Source organism: Opisthocomus hoazin, chromosome 14 (genome assembly GCF_030867145.1).
Source record: "Opisthocomus hoazin isolate bOpiHoa1 chromosome 14, bOpiHoa1.hap1, whole genome shotgun sequence".
Taxonomy (NCBI): domain Eukaryota; kingdom Metazoa; phylum Chordata; class Aves; order Opisthocomiformes; family Opisthocomidae; genus Opisthocomus; species Opisthocomus hoazin.
In genome coordinates this window covers 8,842,389-8,860,809 of record NC_134427.1, presented here as the reverse complement: position 1 = coordinate 8,860,809, position 18,421 = coordinate 8,842,389, and the positions used below count along the sequence as shown (strand labels likewise).

General features: G+C 40.9%; 1 protein-coding gene across 5 annotated transcripts; it reads left to right on the top strand.

The window, feature by feature from the left end:
• Positions 1–32: 32 nt before the first annotated feature.
• Positions 33–16,959, top strand: LOC104335695 (P2R1A-PPP2R2A-interacting phosphatase regulator 1). 5 transcript variants are annotated; one of them, XM_075435560.1, is made up of 10 exons: positions 33–307; positions 3,739–3,817; positions 8,500–8,556; positions 10,497–10,540; positions 10,620–10,674; positions 11,103–11,195; positions 11,741–11,829; positions 12,516–12,580; positions 13,584–13,680; positions 14,831–16,959. In XM_075435560.1, exons 1-10 carry the CDS (start codon positions 192–194, stop codon positions 14,988–14,990), a joined length of 855 nt encoding a protein of 284 aa, XP_075291675.1. In that variant the 5' UTR covers positions 33–191; the 3' UTR covers positions 14,991–16,959. The 5 variants fall into 5 exon arrangements, with proteins under 5 accessions (XP_075291675.1, XP_075291673.1, XP_075291672.1 ...); XM_075435558.1 differs by having other exon boundaries at positions 102–307; positions 12,519–12,580; XM_075435557.1 differs by having other exon boundaries at positions 102–307; positions 8,461–8,556; positions 12,519–12,580.
• Positions 16,960–18,421: the final 1,462 nt, after the last annotated feature.

Genomic DNA, 18,421 nt, shown 5'->3' with positions numbered 1-18,421 from the left:
CCCCCGGGCCGCCCCGGCATGGGGCGCTGCTGGGGCCGCCCCCCCCGCCGGGCCCGGCGCGCCTGCGGGCTGTGCGTGCCCGCAGGGCCTGTAGGGGCGGCGGCGGGGAGCGGCGGCCTGAGGAGCCGCTGCGGGCGCCGGCAGTGAATGGGCGTCGCGGCGGAGCGGGAGGAGCCGGAGCCGCCGCCGCGATGGCTCAGGAGAAAATGGAGCTGGACCTGGAGCTGCCGCCGGGGAGCGCCGCGACGCCGAGCGACGGGGGCGGCCTGAGGCGGTCGAACAGCGCCCCCCTCATCCACGGGCTCAGGTGAGCGCGGCCCGGCCCGGGCCGGCCCGCGGCGGCGGCCCCGGGAGCGCCCGGCCCGGCGGGGCTCGGCCGCCCTGGCCGTGGCCCCGGGGGTTGCTCCGCACCCATCCCGGCCGGCCTGGGAGCCGCGCTTCTCGGCGCGGAGCGGCGGTGGTGCTGCGGGGCAAGGCGGGTTCCTGGCCGGTGCCCCGGCGGGCTGGGGTTCGGGCAGGGCATCCCTCGGGTGCGGAGGGGTGCGGGAAAGCCTCGGCAGACGGGCTGCAGCCTTGCTAAAACGCCGTGTTTATTTCCCTCCGGGTCTGCCGCGCAGCTGAGCAGCGGCAGCCCGCGGCGCCGGGGCTGCGGGCCCGGTTAAGGTGGAGCAGCGATCTCTGACTGCTGTCACGGTCCCCGGCTGCCCACGGACACCGCCCGCGGTGCGCGATCGCAGCGGTAAACGCTGTCCCAGCAGCCGGGTGACAAAGATCACTGCATGAGACCTTGACACAAAAGTTTTACATTTGCTGTAAAACAACGTGTCGATCGTCCTGGAGTTTTTCTGGATGATGTGAATTTTGTTAGTGTGTACTACTGGGAGTAACACCCGGCGCTGTGCGGGCGCTTCTGGCTGGGGGTTGCCGTCAGCCTGTGGCAGGGTGTTCGCAAGGGGCCTGGATGCTTGCCTTGTGTCCCAGGCCTCGCTCTCTGCAGCTGGCAGGGCGGAGGCAGTGGCCGTCCCAGGCACGGGCTAGGGGAAAGCTCTCAGATACGCATGGTCTCTTGTATAGTTTTGTGTTTGGGTAAGTTTATAACTCAGAGTGCTATTTCGTGCCTCTGGGCTGTCGTGAAGTTGGGACCTGTCCCCATCTGCTACGTGGCGTGGCTACCCTCTAACCTCAGGGTAGTCCATGTGCTGCACTGGTAGTGTGTCTGCAGTTTGAGGGAGCATATTGACAACAAACTTTATAAAGCACAGTATAATACATAAGTACTTTCTGGTTTGTCCTTCTTAAACTTCCTGTTTCTGTAGGGAACTAGATAGCAAGTGATGAACAAATCTCATAAATCTTTTGTACCGGAATGGTTAACAGTACATTACAGTTATTACAGTTATTATTACAATGCTAATTCTTGCCTATTCAGTCATGATTTAATGTCAGGTAAACATAATTGTGATTCTTTTACATAATTGTAACGAAACAACTATCAGTTTACATTTCCATGCGGTATAGAAGTTTTGTGAATGGCAGTTGTTCCTCAGGGAAATTTCTGAGAAGGTAAACTAATTATGTAACTGAGACAAGATGTTTTTATAATCTCAGCCTTTGATAAGTTGTTTATTGCAAACTGTGAGACCCTTGACCTTTTTTTTTTAAAAAAAAAAAGCATCTCATAACCACGTTGTAAACAAATTATTTAATTCAGGGTTGATGCAGGTAGAAGGGTAAGGCTGAGCTCTTGCCTGTGCATACACTCTACCTTAGGTGTTTATACAAATTAAACTGTGAAATGCCATTGACCTAATTTGACGTGGTTGCAGTGGTTTGCCTGTTAGTTAGGAATTTTCCAGCAGAATGCTGTTTTTGCAGGATTGCAGCTCTTGGCAAGAAACTTCAGTTTTTCCCAGAATGGCTTTGTTGGGTAAACCGAAACAAAAGCTCCTGTTCTTGAACAGCTTCTTTTTTCTACCCTGCCTCCTGTTTTGACTTCTTCATTAACAGATTTAGTAAGGAGCTTGGAGAATGAGTTACCATAGAGCCAGAGAACATTTTTAAGTGGAGTATTTTAGAATCACAGAAGTTACGTTTCACGTAACTTTTGACTCGTTTTCATGCCAAATAAAATGGATTTTTAGTGGGGACTGTGAGAATTTTCTGTGAAAGGTAAGTCTGAGATCTGACCAGCTCTGGTGTTTTTGCAAGGAAGATTAAAGGTAAGGATATTCTAGGGTTTTGGGTTTTTTTCCTCTCCCTCTCTTCTCATCTAGTTAGCACTGAGTATTGAACTCAGCCTATGGTAATGTGTTACAGATTCTTTCCAACCTTTTTCCTTCTTTCAAACCCCGGATTTCAGGATGTACTGTTTGTGCTGTGTTTGCACACCAACCAGTACACTTACGCTAAAAAGGAGTTGAAGCTGTTGGCCTTGGCCGGTAAATCTCATCTCTAAACATCATGTTGCAGACCCCTTAAATTTCTCCTGTTCCACCTCCTGTCAAATGGCAATTGTTTGATCTCTTGTGGGCGTAAAACTTCTTTGCAAATTGTAAGTGATGTCTGGTCATTTGTACTTGACATTTTAGAGAAAGAGAGTGAATGCCTTCTTCCTGGAGAAAAGCACAGGGCTTATGCCAATTGCTGTTGGCTTTTATCTCACAGTATAAGATTTGTTTTTTATTTACAGCTTGATAAAAGCTGTCTGAAACTTATGTGTCTGATTGGTGCATTTTAAGCTGGAGGCTTCTGTTTGTGATGTGTCTTTGAAGTGCATTATGATTATCAACCTTTAGAAGAAGGTAATACAAGGCCAGATTAGTTTTAAGAGTTTGCGCTTGTGTAGTGCTTTTGTGCATCCTGGGTTAGCAGCTGAGACAAAAAGATACAACACAGTGACTTCTTGTAATGTGGATCTAATAACAATCTTAACATTTCGATCTGTTTGCCTGTGCAGTTCCTTGGTGATTTTTAGGCCTGTGGACTGTGGGGTTGCGCCTCAAAGTTCTTATTCCAGTGACCATAAAAACTTGCTTCATTTCTTCAGTCTCATTCATTAAGTACTGACCAATGGCTGTTGATAACACTAGTGATGACCAGAGAAACTTGCTTTAGGAATCAATAGAACTAAAGGTACCTTGAGAAAGGAGCTAATTTTATCTTAAATAACTAATCCTGCTTCATTTAAATGGATGCACTGCTTCCTTGACTGTGGTCAAAAGTCTTAGGGCTGTAGAAACTGGTTTTGCTGTATGTTTAATTTAACCTCTCCTGGAAAAAAGTTCAGAACTTATTAAAATGTTTGTAGTGAGGTTTATCAAGATACTGTGGGGTTTCTATTCCGTTTTATCTATGGCATTGAAGCTGGTTTCAGTTACTGGTTATACACTATTTATAAATTTGTTCTGTTGAATCACGTTCGAAGCAATGTGCAAGCTGCAGCCATTCCAAACATAATAAATTCCCACAAAAGTGATCGGTCTTAACGATATTTCAGTTATCCTGAAGACTCGATATGATTAATTACAATCATGAATTGAAGTATCTGGGAGTTGGGGGAAGAGCAACTCGGTTTCTAGTCTCTGCCAACAAACTCAAAGAGTTCTTGCGTATCTGTCTCTTGAGTGCTTTGTCTTGAAATGATAGCTGTCGTAGCATTTGAAACTGAGCTTTTATATTGAGGTACATTTTGATAGGAAGGAAATGGCTTTTGCATTTGACAAGTGTTTCTTTTCACAGCGATAATTCACAGGTGTTCCAGGCTAACGTTCTGCGAACCCGCAGGAACAGTACCACAGTTATGAATCGTCATAGTCTGGTAAGAAAACTGTTAGACCAACTGCATTAGGCCCAAAGCAGAAGCGTGCAAACAGGATTAAAGAAGAAAATTAGATTGTAGTCTGTGAAACTAATACCACATGTTTTCAGAAATCAGGCTCTAAACTGTGACATTAATACGTTGTAGCTATAGTGAAATGTTACTTATAGACCATTTGGCCTGTGGAGAGTACTTATATTTCAATGTGATCATAACTTTGTTTATCAAATGCAAGCAGATGTTTTAAGACAGAGTAAGAAAGGTAGTTCACAAAGAAAACTAATTACATAAATGTATTGTTCAGTAACTAAAGTGCTAATCATTCCTGATTTAAAAAAAAAGTGCTGTGATGTTCTGATTTTAAATTGTCTTTTATGTAGTAATGACAGAATAGACTTGTAGTCAACAACTGATAAAAGAAGATATAACTGGCTGGTAGAATATGAATCTGGAGACTTCCAGGATGAATGGTTGTACATCTCTTAGAGACGTTCATTTGTGACTTCAGCTTTTGTCAGGCTTCTGTTACTGCAACTCCCCAAATCTGAATTTTTAAAAAATATTAATCTAAACCCAGAGAAAATATTGCATATTGTGTGTTTCAGTATTGTACAAATTGTGGCAGAAGGCTGTGATTTTGACTGCTTTAGAACACCTGCCCAGGATCGCGTAGACAGCATGATTTGCTATCTCTTAAAGGGTTGGTGTGCATAGGGTAGTTATTTCTGCTAACCAAAAGGAATTTTTGGCCAGGCTTTCATGTATAACCAGAAATAAAATGTTTCCCCTAAGAAAACCTTAAGAAGCAGGTAGACCCAGGATAACATCCAGCTGCATTCGGTTGATTATTAATGTATTAATGTTTTAGAAAAATTAATTTATGTTGGGGTGGGAGGGAAGTGGTATAATTTTTCTTTTAAGTATGGGAAACAAGGTCTCTGTAATGCTAACAGCAATTGTCCTGTTTTTCTTAGTTACCTTTTGAAGATGCTTTAGAATACTTTGTTAGCCTCGTGTTAGTGGTTGAAGAATACTGTTCTGCTGTTTTCTTGACCAGTGCCCCTGAGCTAAAATTCTGTTTTAAAATCAGGACAGACAACTGCTTCAGCAAAGGTTTGCATCTGTAACAGAACCAGGATACTTCTGTGAAAGTGTAGAAAGATTGTGGAAAAGCCCTTCTCCTGCTAGGATGTGAAACCCGATAGAACATGTTATGGTAAAGATTTCTTAAACAACAGCCGCTTTCTTCATACATATTTTTAGTGTGGCAGCTTGGGGTAAATTTGCTTATGGTTGTGGTTAGACAAAAGGAGAAACAAACAAAGGTGAAAGCTTAGTTTATTGTGTTTACTTCTCGAAGGTCCTCAATTGTTAGGCAAAAAAGATGCTGATTTAGGTTGCGTTGCCCGGAACTCGCTGGGAAGCAGGAGCTGGTTCACTGATGTGCGAGCTTTTCTGGCTGCCCCTGATGTTGCAGTCTGCTGGGCTGAGCCAGTGTTCCCTTCTTCACCGGATGATGTTCTTAACCCTTCACCTCTCTTGAAGGTTATTAAAAAGCATCCTGAAAGTTAGCTTTCTTCTTCACCCCTGGCTGACCAGGTGCTGACAAAACATAGTTGAGGTTTTACTTATGCTACAAATCAAGTGCTGCATTGACTCCTAGATCAGTGCATTGTCCACTTTGAAATGTTTCTGTGAATTATGGTCTGGTTTATAGTTCTGTTGCAGATGACAGGGAGGATGCAATTGGAAAGGAACTGCGATGTTATCTCATCCTTCTGTTGTCTTAAACCAGGATCATCCACCGATAAATGATTTTGTGAAAATAATTGAACTTGCAGCATTAAGGACCCTGAGCAACCTCACCTGGTATTCTTGCTGTAGGAAAGAACTACGTGTAGTTTTATGATGTTAGGAGATATTGTAAGGAGCTGGATGACACCTACTTTGGTAAATTAAATTTTACAAGAAGTAGGTGATAAAAGTGTTCTTCACAAACCACTTTTTTGTATTTAGGAAAACTAACCCAAGTTTTATTGCAGAGTAAGCTCTAATAAAGAGGGTGAAAAGATTCAGTAAGTGACTGAAACTTTGTTAATTTCGTATTATAAGTACAGCTAAAATTTTATGTTTTGTTAAACTATGTGGGGAAAAATTGATTCGTATTTGTCTACTCTGTGTTCACTGCCATGGGAACAATGGGAGCTGCTAAAATGCTCTTACAGCTGAAGGTCACGCTCTGTCTCGCCCCATCTTCAGGGCTGTGGTGGCTGCCCCAGTTGCTTAGCTGAATACTCTCTGATAATGATGACTACAGGGGCAGCTATCCCTTCGCGGGGGGGGGGGGTTAACTCGCAGTTTTCTGGCACTGCGTGTCATTGCCAGGGAAGGTCAGCTAGGCTCAGTATCTGCTGTTTGTTTCCTTCCAAAAGACATCAGTGGCATCTAGTTAGTGTTTTGGGGTTTCTTGTTTTGTTTGTGTGGTTGTTTTGTTTTGTTGTTTCAGCAAAACATTTTAGTCTGTGGTTAGATATTTAGGTACTATTTCAGCAACAGCTGATTTTTAAAAATTTTTTGTATGGCTAGTTTTTGTAGGCAGGTAGGTTCCGTGTTGCGTTCACTGTGTGCCCCCACCGCTTGTGTTGGCAGAGGGCACTGCAGGGACAGCAATGGGAGGGCAGAGGCGCTGGGGCAGGTGACAGCGTGCTTTGGCTGTGCTGCCTGCCAAAATGGCGTAGCTGAAACTTTACCTTCAGCAAAAAAGATTATCTAACATACTGGAGAAGGGAGGAGGGGGAAGGTGTTCCTCTTCCACGTGATAGTCTGATAGTCTGTGATGGTTTTGTTAAGCTCTGTGCTCTCTGAAAACACTGGCAATTTCAGTAGCATAATTTTAACAAATGGGTTCAGTCTGCTTTCGCAAGTGGCCTTTAAAAGTGACCAAGGTTTCTTTTCATTAAATCAAGGGACTACGAACAGGGAAAAAGTGAGTATTAAGCATTGACAAAGCAAGGATCACGACTTGTTGGAGATGAGATGTAGGATCCTCAGAATTAGTGGGTTTAATTAGTGCGTTAGATCCTGGAGAAGAACACTTAACAGTCTTTTTATAATTTTTATTTTACACTGCAAGCCACTGGTTTCATATATATTCTATTAATGTCAAGCCTTAAAGTATGTGGGTCACAGTCAAAATTAGAATATAATGAGTGGAACAAATGCATTTCTACTGTGGAGTGACAGAGTGAATAGGCAGGAATGTACTATTGTCCAGATCCTTTTCTCTGTCTGAGAATCAAGGTCAACTCAAGGTCCGCATTGGCTGGTGCAGCTTGGAGGAATTTTTAGTAGGTGCACAGGATTTTTGGGAGCCCAGTATAATAGTAAAGCTGACTTAAGAAGACTTAAAGCTGAACTTAAGAAGTAGCAAATCAAGACATTATAGCCATTAGACTTTAGTAATATACATTATGATGACTAAATGCTGGCACAAACATTAGACATCCTCTGTGTGAGTGATAGGTGAGTATCTTTTGTGAGAAGAAGGGCGTGATGTCTTGGTGTTTGTTTTTTGTAGGGGGAGGATTGTGGATATATGAAGCATTAATAGTCTGTGATAACTTACCATAACCTGTTGTGTAAGACAGCAAAATCTTTGTATTCTCCATGGCAGTGATTAGAAGATGGTCAGTAAATGGATTACTGAATGTTTGTTCTCCAACTTTAGCATAGTGAAGAGCTCTAGTAATGTTTTGTGAAGGGAGTGAAACCTCCTGCTGCATAAAGTATATAAACACTTAGTAATAACACAAACCTTACTTGCTGAACACACATCTGTTTTAAAAAGACAGCTTGTTTTTTGTAGGGGTTGTCATCTGACAGAAGTTAAACAGCTATTCAAAGCTTTAGCTTTGAATTTTTGATCCCTGTATGAGTTATGACAAGTGTCAACTGCAGGTCAAGTGTTTGAAGGATGGCAAATATGTGAAAGGAAATTATATTTTGAGAAAATAATCACTTTGAACTACTTGGGTTTGAGTATGCAGTTTTAGATCATAGTAATCCAGTGAGATCTTGATGCAAAAGTGACAAAATTAACAAAACCACCATTCTTAGTGACATCCTCTCTGATTTCACCCGAATTGGTGAAGCTCTTGAGAAATCATAAGGAAGGTATTTAACTCTTTGTTAGCCTTCTAGTAACTGATTTTTTTCACCTGTCAAAGTACTCACTCATGGACAGACAACAATCCAGAAACCTTTTTGCACAATGTGTTGTTTTGGCTTTGTATTTTTAAAGGATCTATTGGGGAGCCTTCTAGATCACTTAAATGGAAATATTTATGCAACCCTATATATTAGGGTGAGAGTGTGCTAATTAAAAGCAGCAGCTTCATTCTGTAGAGAAGGCTATGAGTTCTAGTTGCCTGGAAATGAAGTGAAAGCCAGACTGATCCTGATTAGCATCTGTGAGCATACAAAGCAGTATAATATGGAAATATAGATTATCATGTTCTTGCAAGTAATTAATGTAGTTTTGTGTATACTGAGATTGTTATGAATGTTGCTGAATTTTTTAGTTTGGGATACCACTGTAGAGTGGTTACTAACATTCCTGCACCTTTCTCTCCCTTCTCCTGTAGTTTCTAAGTGTTTCAGTTGTCTGTGGCTTTGTTTTGCAGTTTGTGCCATCGTCTCCTATCCGTATTCCTAGCAGCCGTCTTCATCAAATCAAACAGGTAAGCACAGATTCTAATTGTTTTAAATTTTAATTTTTTTTATAGGTGGTTGTTTTTTTTGCCATTAATGTGTAACATCCTTCAGATGCCTGTAGATTTTACTTTCAAGCTGTAGTACAGAGTTGGCAGCAGTCTCACCAGTTCAGGGTGTTTTCAAAAGTAAAAGTTGTTCTGCAAGGTTCTAAATTTTGTAAAGTGGAGTGCATCTTATAGTGAGAAGATTTGAGCAGAAAGAGAAATCTTAAAATGGACATTGTAGAAAGGAAACCTTTAATATAAACCCCTAGGGTAAAGTTTCACCAAGTTTTTGGCAGCAGTGCCAGCATAAATATTCAGGGCCAATAACACAGTGTTCCTTAACTTGTGTTGGCACCAGACTTTTGTGCAGCCAGAAAATGAACTGGGTAAGGAAGCACTCTGGCTAAAAAATAGTTTGGACTCTTCTGGCTGGGCTATTTTTCATCCATATAATTTTCTTATCCAGATCACTGTACTTGTGCTGTGACAGCAAGAGCGGAGGGGGAAGGGCACAAGAGCAAACACTTAGGAAGGGAGGAGGGGGGTGGCAAATATCTGAGTAGGCTTAAATAGCACTGTTACCAGACAGCAGACCGCAGTCGAAAGAGTCAAGTTTTAAGATCAACAAGCACAAGCGCTCGTGGCTCCTCCATTTTATATCTTGACTTTTTGACAGTAGAATGTTTATAAAATTGGCTTGAAGATGCTTGATTTTTTTAATTTTTTTTTTTTTTTTTTTTTTTTTTTTTTTGCATGCTGGTTTTCAGTGTACAGGCTTGATTTTTACAGGGTGATATGTTACGAAAACAATTTAATGCTTTGGACAGCATTTTCAGGGTATGATGTCTGAAGTGATGGAAGGCACTTTTGCTTCCCACCTCGGATATTTAAGGTGCATGCATAGTAATCCTGAAGAAAAGAACTGCTTGCTTTCATTATATAAATAATTTACTGGCTTGAGGAGGCTCTGAAGCACTCGGGTCTGTTGTAGAGCTGTTTTTATAAACACAGAAAAGCTTAGGATTAATACATACATGTGATGGGAGCAAGGGAATGAACTGCTGTGGCTCTGCTGTATTACTTGAAGTTTGATAATTCGTTTTTTTGGAAAATACTTATGCATTCATACTTGTTCCATACATTTATTAAAGCAAACACTGACATTTCCTAATTTGTGTTTGATCATTAAATTCACAAGCTGACATTCCATGTCCTGTATACTTACTGGCACAAATAGGAACCTGCGTGATTTACTTCTGATCTCTTTTAAATCTCAGCAAATAATCATACTCGAACTATGTCAGTAAGACTCCTCCTACATACGATGAAGACTGTGAAGATGTTTAGTTGGACTTTTATTCTGGAACTGGACTGAATTAGGGAATCTACTAATTCACTCAACAGACTGGACAGTTAGTTTTAAGGAAAGGTGCATCCCTAAGAGGGGATCGAGCCAAGTTTATGCTTTAACTTGATGTTGATGTTTAGTTTAGTTTTACATTTTTGATCTATTTTAATAATCTGTACTAGTTTCCACTTTGTGAAATAATATTATGAAGACTGCATAAAGATACTCTAGCATGTACAGATTTTTTTTGTTCATATTATCATTGTTCAACTTTGTAACTACTTCTTGAATAGCAGTGAAACTACTTCTTGAATAGCAGTGAAAATAAAAAAGCTGCTTGAGAAACAACCAATTCCCATAAGCACTTCTTATTGTGATGGTCTCTCATGCTACATCTCTTTCCAATCTTCTTCCTCTCCCTCATTTCCATGTAATGAGAGCTTAAGGTTATTGTTGCTTGACTGAGTTGAATTAAATTGTCTGCATACTGAAGTGAAATGAAACTAGAGCTTTTCCGATTTGCTGTAGCAAAGTGCTTTTTTAAATTATAATTTTTCACTTGGTGATCTTTTAGGAAGAAGGAATGAATTTGATGAACAGAGAAACAGTACATGAAAGGTAAGCATTAAGGCAAACTAGAATACTTAATGCAGTCTTCTATGGGCCCGGGACAATACGTTTCTTTTCTTCTTTATAGAGAAGTGCAAGTAGCAATGCAGATGAGCCACTCATGGGAGGAGAGCTTGAGCCTGGTAATTCATTCATGCTTTAAATTGTGTTTCAGTTATCAGTTATTCAGGACACTAGAGACCTTCTCATGTCAACATTTTCTTTGATAGTTTGACCTACAGTTAAGGTGTTAGTATATCACTGCTTTTGATCAGCAATTTTGCCTAACAAGGCATAGAATTATCAGTTGTTCGAGGATGTCTGTTCCTTGGGCTGGTATGTCAAAAGGAAATTACATGGATGTCTGCCTCTTCAAATTTTCACCTGTGTTCTGATACTCACGAAGTAACGTTTAAGGCTTTTTGTTGTTAAGCATAAGCTCATAAATGGCTACCTAAAAATTATTAATATGATGGAGGATAACTTTGGAATCATACTCAATTTCACACCAATCAGTCCTTTTCACATTATGGTACTTGCTCGTAAGATTAATTGTATGTACTATTTACAGAGTGACAATGATTTTGAAAAATCATCATCACCAAAGCAAGTAGACTTTGTCCCAGTTTCTCCAGCTCCTTCACCTACCAGAGGAATAGGGAAGGTGAGCAAGATGTGGTAATGATGGTTTTATCTTGAGTAGTGCTAAATAAATTCAGCTGAATTAGTAGCAAAAGATTAAGCCACTGGCTCCTTTCTACATCAGCTGCAAACAAGAAACTAGAGAGTAAACCAAAAAAATCCTGAAACTCCAAACCAGCAAATACCAGCTAGCAGTCGCACATCTTGTGGAAGTGAATTTCTGTGGAGTGTTCAGCTGTTAATCTGTGGTTAATAAACCTTACTCTTTTTTTTCCTTCCTCTTGGAAGAAGAGGAAGTAGCATACATTCTTATTCTATGAATAAAATAATTTATTTATGAATAAATATTTGTCAGCTTGCATGTATTCTGCATGAAAATGGAATCTGTCCAATTTTAAAAAATTTTTTTCTCAGTAACAAATGTGGTGTCTCAGTATACCCAGCCATACTGACTGGTTGCTTAAATAGATGCTGGGTTGCTTACTTACCTGCAGTCAGGATCAGTCGTTACCATATGGGTATGATACAGTGTTTGTATGCAAATAACGCAAACTGTTTTACTCTCAGCAATGTTTCTCACCATCTTTGCAAAGTCTGGTGAGTAGCAGTGGATTACCTCCAAGTCCTAGCCCAAGTCCAACACGGCGATTTTCAAGGTAAGTACCAGATCATAGCAATAATAGAAAATTGGCATAGCTTGTTCACAATAGGCTTTTGAAATACCAGAAATTGTTATAAACATAATGGATTTCTGATCACAGATACAACTTAATATGTTCATGTAAACTTCAGATTTTACAATGCTCTAAAATATTTGTCAAAATCCTCACGTTGTAAAATTGGGAAAGTGGGCTGCATTGGGGGATCTGTCTTCTCAGTGTAGGCTCTGTATTGCCCTTAATCACATCTTAAGATAATGGAATTGAATTGTAAGGGGGAAAAAACCCCCAAACAATCAGGTTTAGGGTTTGTTACTGATTCTGGTTTTAGTTGTGTTGGATGCTGTTTTGATTGGGCATACAATTAAATTTTATTAGGCCCAAACAGTTTGGCAAACTACTGCTTGTCGACTGAGACCTAGTCAGTACCTAGATGTGAGCTTTTGGACTGCCCCAGCTGTGAAATAATGTGATTAAACTTTTTCTGTTAAGGTCTATGCTTCCTGGTCTTTCTTAAGGAAAAAAAGAAAAAAAAGACTTATTTTGGATAAGCTGTTTTAATGCCTATTTTCACAGTGATTTCCAGTTAGTAGTTTGTTATGTGAATATCTTTTGATTTTTTTACATGTTTTCAGGCTTCCTTTATTAATGGCGATATCAGTATAGCCTGTGCCTTCTTTTAGCAGGAGAAGCCAGAGTCCGATTAACTGCATTAGGCCGAGTGTTCTTGGGTCAATAAAAAGAAAAGGTACAGTATTTGGTTTTGGCTAATACAGTAGGCCAAGTTGTTAGTTTTATGATAATTCATAGAGCTTTCTTCATAATTCTGTTTAATTGAAATAGAGGGTATTACAGATGACCAAATAAACAGAACTGTTTGTAGGGATAAAACAGACAAATTAGTTTTTACTATTCCATAAAACTAACAGTTGTTCTGTTCTAACACTTCTCCATTGCTGTAGTTGTATAGATCTGATAAAAAACTAATGTAACCTGCTTAACAAAACGAAGAAATACAACTACTGGTATGTTTAACTTAGCCAGGACTTTCAAAATTTCTATTTGTTAACTGAAGCACATGGGTAATGTACAGGTAAAATCCAAAACCCAAAATTCAAAACCAAAAACTGATGCAGAGACCTGGTAGACACCTTACAGCTGTATTGGGAAATGTTTCTCGATCTTCCTGCACTTTTCTTCAAGTTTAACCCCTGTTTTTATACCGTCATGCTTCACCTTTGCAACAGAACACTTCTGTCTCTGAGACAGCTTTCAGAATACTTTTGTAAGAGTTCTTTCATAGCCTGTTTAGGCATATATCTATCCTCCTTTCTAGTGTATTTGGAAATAAAAGTCAATATATAAGTTTAGTGATAATCCTAGACCTTTTTTTTATTGATTGCAAGAGGAGAACAAGCTTTCCTTATTCCCAGCTGCTCTACTTTGGTGGAACTAGTCAGTGACCTGCTAGCTGAATAAACTGAAATTCTTTGCTACAAAGAATAAATATCTGGTGTCAAAACCTCAGTTCATAACTTGCGAAACTTTCCTGAAGCATGGACTAAAATGTTTCCAAGAAACAGACAGTCTTTAAAATTTCAGCATCGAGCTTCCATGTTTTATGTATAAAATAACAATCTGTTGTAACAAGCGTGAACCACTGTTCTGTTTGCTCTGTAGAAGTACATTGAACGTAGTTTTCAGTTTAAATGAGTAGTAATTTTTTTATCACTCCTTATCTCTTACCAAAGGTGTAACAGAGATGGAAGATCATCCCAAAAGATTATTCCAGGGATCCACCAGCATGCTTACCCCTGAAGTTTCACATCAGGCGGACCTCAGGGGATGGTAAACTCTGTGCTATTTATTGTGTCGATTTCATCAGAAGCTCCGCAAGTCTTTTTTTGTCTAGCAATGATCATACTTGAAGTGGGGTTTTGTTTTGTTTTAATCAATACAGACATCCTGTATTTTTGAAGCTCTGAAATTCTCACAGTAAACAGGCAGTAACATTGACTACAATTTTACAGTCTCTAGGACTGACTGTTAACGTGCTTCACGCGTATGGGAGTTGAGCATGTTTAGGAAAAGATACCTCGTGGCTGGCAATTTTTGGAGTCTAGTTCCAAGCTGCAATCAAACGTGAATGCTAATGCTTGTGGGTGGATTGGGGTTTCTTTTATTCCTTATTTTTTCCTTGCTATTTGTCTCATAGGAAAATTAGTCTGTCTGACCCTCCCTGCTGGGAGGAGATAAGTACTATGTCAAAAATCATAACAACGTGAAATAGCAAGGGATTTTGATGTAGTACTTTAGTCGAGAGGTTAATAATACATAGGGTGTGCCCACACAGCTATCAAGACAGGGCTGTTTACAGTACGTTTGTCCTTTTTGCCTCTCAGCTCATGGACATAGCTGTGCACAAGCTCTGAGCGCATTGCGGTGGCAATAATAAAATAGATGTTTTAAAGGTACTTCAAGAACATACCTTTTTCGCACATCCTATTCGCAGTAGGCATAGCAGTGCAGGTTCAGTTGCTGCATCCGGGTTTAGGAGATGGTAATTTCAAAAAACACTTTGATGCTATCGCCGATGATAGATCACCTATAGTTATAATTTAGTCCCCTGTGAAATACCTAGTGAATGGTACAACTGAAGTATGTACAGTTTGTCATCGCCTCTTCTGGCAAAAGAAGCTTCCAGACATGTGCTAGCCCAAGGACCTTGTAGGAGGTGGGGTACAGCTTGCAGTGAGTTGCTCAGCCTGATGCTTCTCATTTCTGGGTGAGCTGCAGGAGGCAGTTGGCAGGATGTTATCTGTTTGGAGGCGGCTGCCAGGGGTGTAGTTGCAGATTTATTTCAAATTGTAGGGCTTGCTGTTCCTTCAAAGATGTACATTTGTTTTTAATATGTCTTTATGATGAATGGAAGGTAGTATCTGAAACTGCTCAGGAAGAGCACCTCATTTCTCACACCTTGATGTTCCTCTGTTTTCAGTCTGTCATCACATGCTCTGGATGACAACAGAAGCAGCGCAGGCTCTTCCTGTGACTCACCCGCTGAAGTCGGCACCAGCACAGACTCTCCAGTCTCCCTTTCTGACTCCAGATCTCCTTTTTTACCAGTAGATCTTACGGCTAAGTTACCTATTAACTGAGAAGTAGAAGTCTGCTAACGGACACCGAGAAACAGGCTGGATATCAATAAGACTGTTGCATGTAACTGATTCTGTTCCTCATAGGAACTTCCAGAAATGTCATTATTTCTAGAAAACTTCCAGAATAGTTCCTTGAGGAGGAATTCGCATTTCTAGTGATTTGTATGACATTTACTAAAATACAGTAAGCATTTGAATTTCAAACATATTTGATGCTAACATGAGTAAGCAAGCTGTTGGTTTACAATGGATATCGTCTCGTAGGCAGAAGTTACAAATACTGTGTGTACGCTCTGCTTGTGGAAGACTTGGCTTTCCAGCAGCCTGCGGGCAGTGTCCTCACTAATACGAAGCGGTGCTTATGTAGTAACAGATAACTTTTTGTCCTCAGTCTGGAACCAGTGAAGGAGCTTACTAATTTGTTTTTATTCCCTGAGTTTGAGTTATTTATATTTTTTGTTCTTCATATGAAAGAGGGAATATTATGGGAGGGGAGGAATTGATTCTTGTGTTCTGTTATGATTGGCTGTTAATCAATTCTGAGTTCTAATAGATGACAAAAGAACAAGTTGGTGAATTGTCAGATTTATATGTTGGATTTTATTCATGATCATGACCGCTGTTGTGACTAAATTCAAGTTAGGTGTGGAACATTCTTCTGGGGTTCCCCCCCCCCATTTAGATGACGTATTAGAGTGATAGATGCTCTGTTAAAGGTCTTTTAATAGGGAAAAAGAGTAATGATGTTTGGAACAAAACACTAAATCCTGAGGGTTTAGTATTTAGTACTTCTGAAGTGCATTATTTTAACAGACAGTATTTGTCCTCATATATGGCTTTTGTTGGACAAATACAGTGTGGGATCTTGAATGCCTTTTTACAGACTGAGGCGATCAAACATGTTTAATCTGTGTTTAATCTCCTGATGTTACTTCCTCAGACAATGGCGTGAAGTTATTTCTGCTGTTGAGAACTTCAGGTGCAGATTGAAAGCCTAGAATTTGGTAATCTGAGATGTTTCAGGATTCTTGTACTGTGTTTGAAAAGTCAGTGGGTTGAGGCATCCTGACCTCAACTCTGAAATTCCCCAAACAGGGGGGAAAAATCTGCAAACCCCACCGCAGACAGCTGTTTCGGATTTTGCAGTGGCAACCTCATGTTGGTTGGTGACTCCTGTTCTGCAGCTGAACTTCCCCAGCTGGGTCCCCATTTGTGCGTGCGCGCGTTGTCTGTACTGTGTGGTTCCAAGCCTTCTCTCTAGAGAGGTTAATAACGAAGCAAAATGTTTTATTTTGAAACACTAAATCTTTGTAACGTGTAATAAAGTGAGAAAAGTATGAAAACTTCCTCAAGTAGGAGAAAAGCCCATGCTGAAGTCTGCTGTGAAAGAATGACATGGGTGAAGCTTTGAATGACAGCACCCATCAAAAGTAGAAATGGATGACGTGGAGTGTGAAGAGCTGGTGACCTGAGGACCAACTACCAGTATCCTCATATCCTTATTGTAGAAAGAAAATAGAATGTATTTAATAGTTTTACTCTGTTCAAGTAAGATATGACATGGTTTACTTCTGATTTCATTCCTCTTAAATTATTCTAACAAGTCAACTTCCTGACTGCAGTTCCTTTTTAAATTCCAGCTGCCCTTCATCCTCATGGCAGATGGACAAGCTTGTGTTCCATTTCTGGTTGCTCTCTGTCTAATATGGCATAGTTCTGTTTCGCAGTTTCAGGTATGTGCCAAAGAGTTGCTGTGCGTTCACTCTTTTGTGGTGAGGGCAAGGCTTCCACCCCCCCCTAAATCTTGCTTATTTCCTAAGAATGAATCTCCTGGTGTCTCTTCCAGTCTTTTTTCAAAGATGCATCAGTAGAGGGGTTTCATAGTTGTGTGTGAGTCAACTTGTCTCTTTTCTGTTGAATATTTATGCTATTTTTCAAATAAGTGCCAATAAATGGAAAAATAAACGTGTTTTGCTGTTGCTGTGCTTTGTTGGAGAGGTAAGCATACTCTTGTTTTCATCTGTGATTCAGTGTTTTTAAATCAGAGTATCTATTGTAACCCGCTTCCACCCAGTCTAGTTTACATTTGAGTTGGCCTTCAAATCGGCAGCAGGCTTTCCTGTTTTCCTAGTGCAGTGCTGTCTTCAAGTTCTGTGACAGCTCCAGGAAAACCAAAGAATAAACCCAAACATTTAAAAAATATTTCAATAGCTAAACGCGTCCCTAGTTTATACCTAGAGGAAGTCGTGGTGAAATAGCTTGGAAGATGGAAGCTACGGCTGGCTGGTGGACAGCACTGAGGCTCTCGTCTCTATGGGAGAAGTGGGCGGTCTCTGTGGTTTGCCTTAGTAGGACAATTAATGCTGCTGGAGGAGAGATACACGGTTACGTATGTGCAGTTGTTCCTTACCCTGCTTTTGCAAAACAGAAATCACTTTGAACTTGTGGAAAAAGGCATCTCAATTTCTTGTCCGGCCGTGCCATCAAGGAGCTCAGTTCTGCGCCCTGGGTTCAGGAAGCAGGTATCCTTTTTGTGCCACCGAAATGAAATACTAAATTTTGGAACCAAATTAGCCTGCAGAATAAGTACCTGGGTTCAGGGAATGAGGGTGTTACACAATGCGCGTAGTCAACCCTGTACTCACGTAGTAACTCATGCTGGTAGGATTGTCTCTATTTTACTAATTGCCCATTTCCTCGTGAGCAATGAATATTGAAGCTTTGCTTGATTAAGTGTCATGGTCATAGGACTGCCGCGTATCATCTTCCTTAACTGATCTGAGTTTATAGTCCCAGTGGCTATGCTTTTGTCTTCCCCCAAGAAGAAATGGGCCGCTCCCCTGTCTTGGGCCATATTGGAAGCATTATGACCATATATATATATGTATATAAAAGTATAGGTATTATTTACATATAAACTTTTTTTGTTCTGCAACTCTTTCGGGGCATACAGCTGTTTCTCTGCGGGGTTCTGCCACTCCTCTCTCGTGGCACCCTTCCAAAGCCGTGCTGCTGAGCGGCCCTCGATGGGTCGGGTTGAGAACTCTCCCGCGGGATTTGCTGGCAGTTAAATCGGGTCTCGGGCCAACGTGTCTTCCGTGACAACTGATCGGTGTTTTTCTTCCTTCCACCTTCTCCAGAATGACATCGTTGCCGAGGGAACACGGGTAACCGTGCCAGTGCTCAAGGGGACGGTATTTTTGGGATGAACGCTTCGGTGGTTACTGCATTTAGCAGAGGAACAGATACTTCACGCCAGGAGAGAGGTACAAATGCCAGGAAAAATGAGCCCGGGCACCAGGCAGATTGGCTTGCTGGGGTCTGCTGTGTGCTGTCAGCAAGGCCCTTGATCTGAATACTCAACAGCTGCCCGCGGTCCTCCTGAGATTAGTGTAAGAATTTAATCCTCAATTCATTCTTTTCACCTTTCT

Excerpts from the sequence above, each read along its gene's own strand:
- LOC104335695 (XM_075435556.1), top strand. The coding sequence starts at position 192 with ATGGCTCAGGAGAAAATGGAGCTGGACCTGGAGCTGCCGCCGGGGAGC. Across the intron at positions 8,557-10,496 it reads GTCTTCATCAAATCAAACAG|GAAGAAGGAATGAATTTGAT; the intron begins GTAAGCACAGAT and ends GTGATCTTTTAG. Across the intron at positions 12,581-13,583 it reads TGGGTCAATAAAAAGAAAAG|GTGTAACAGAGATGGAAGAT; the intron begins GTACAGTATTTG and ends CTCTTACCAAAG.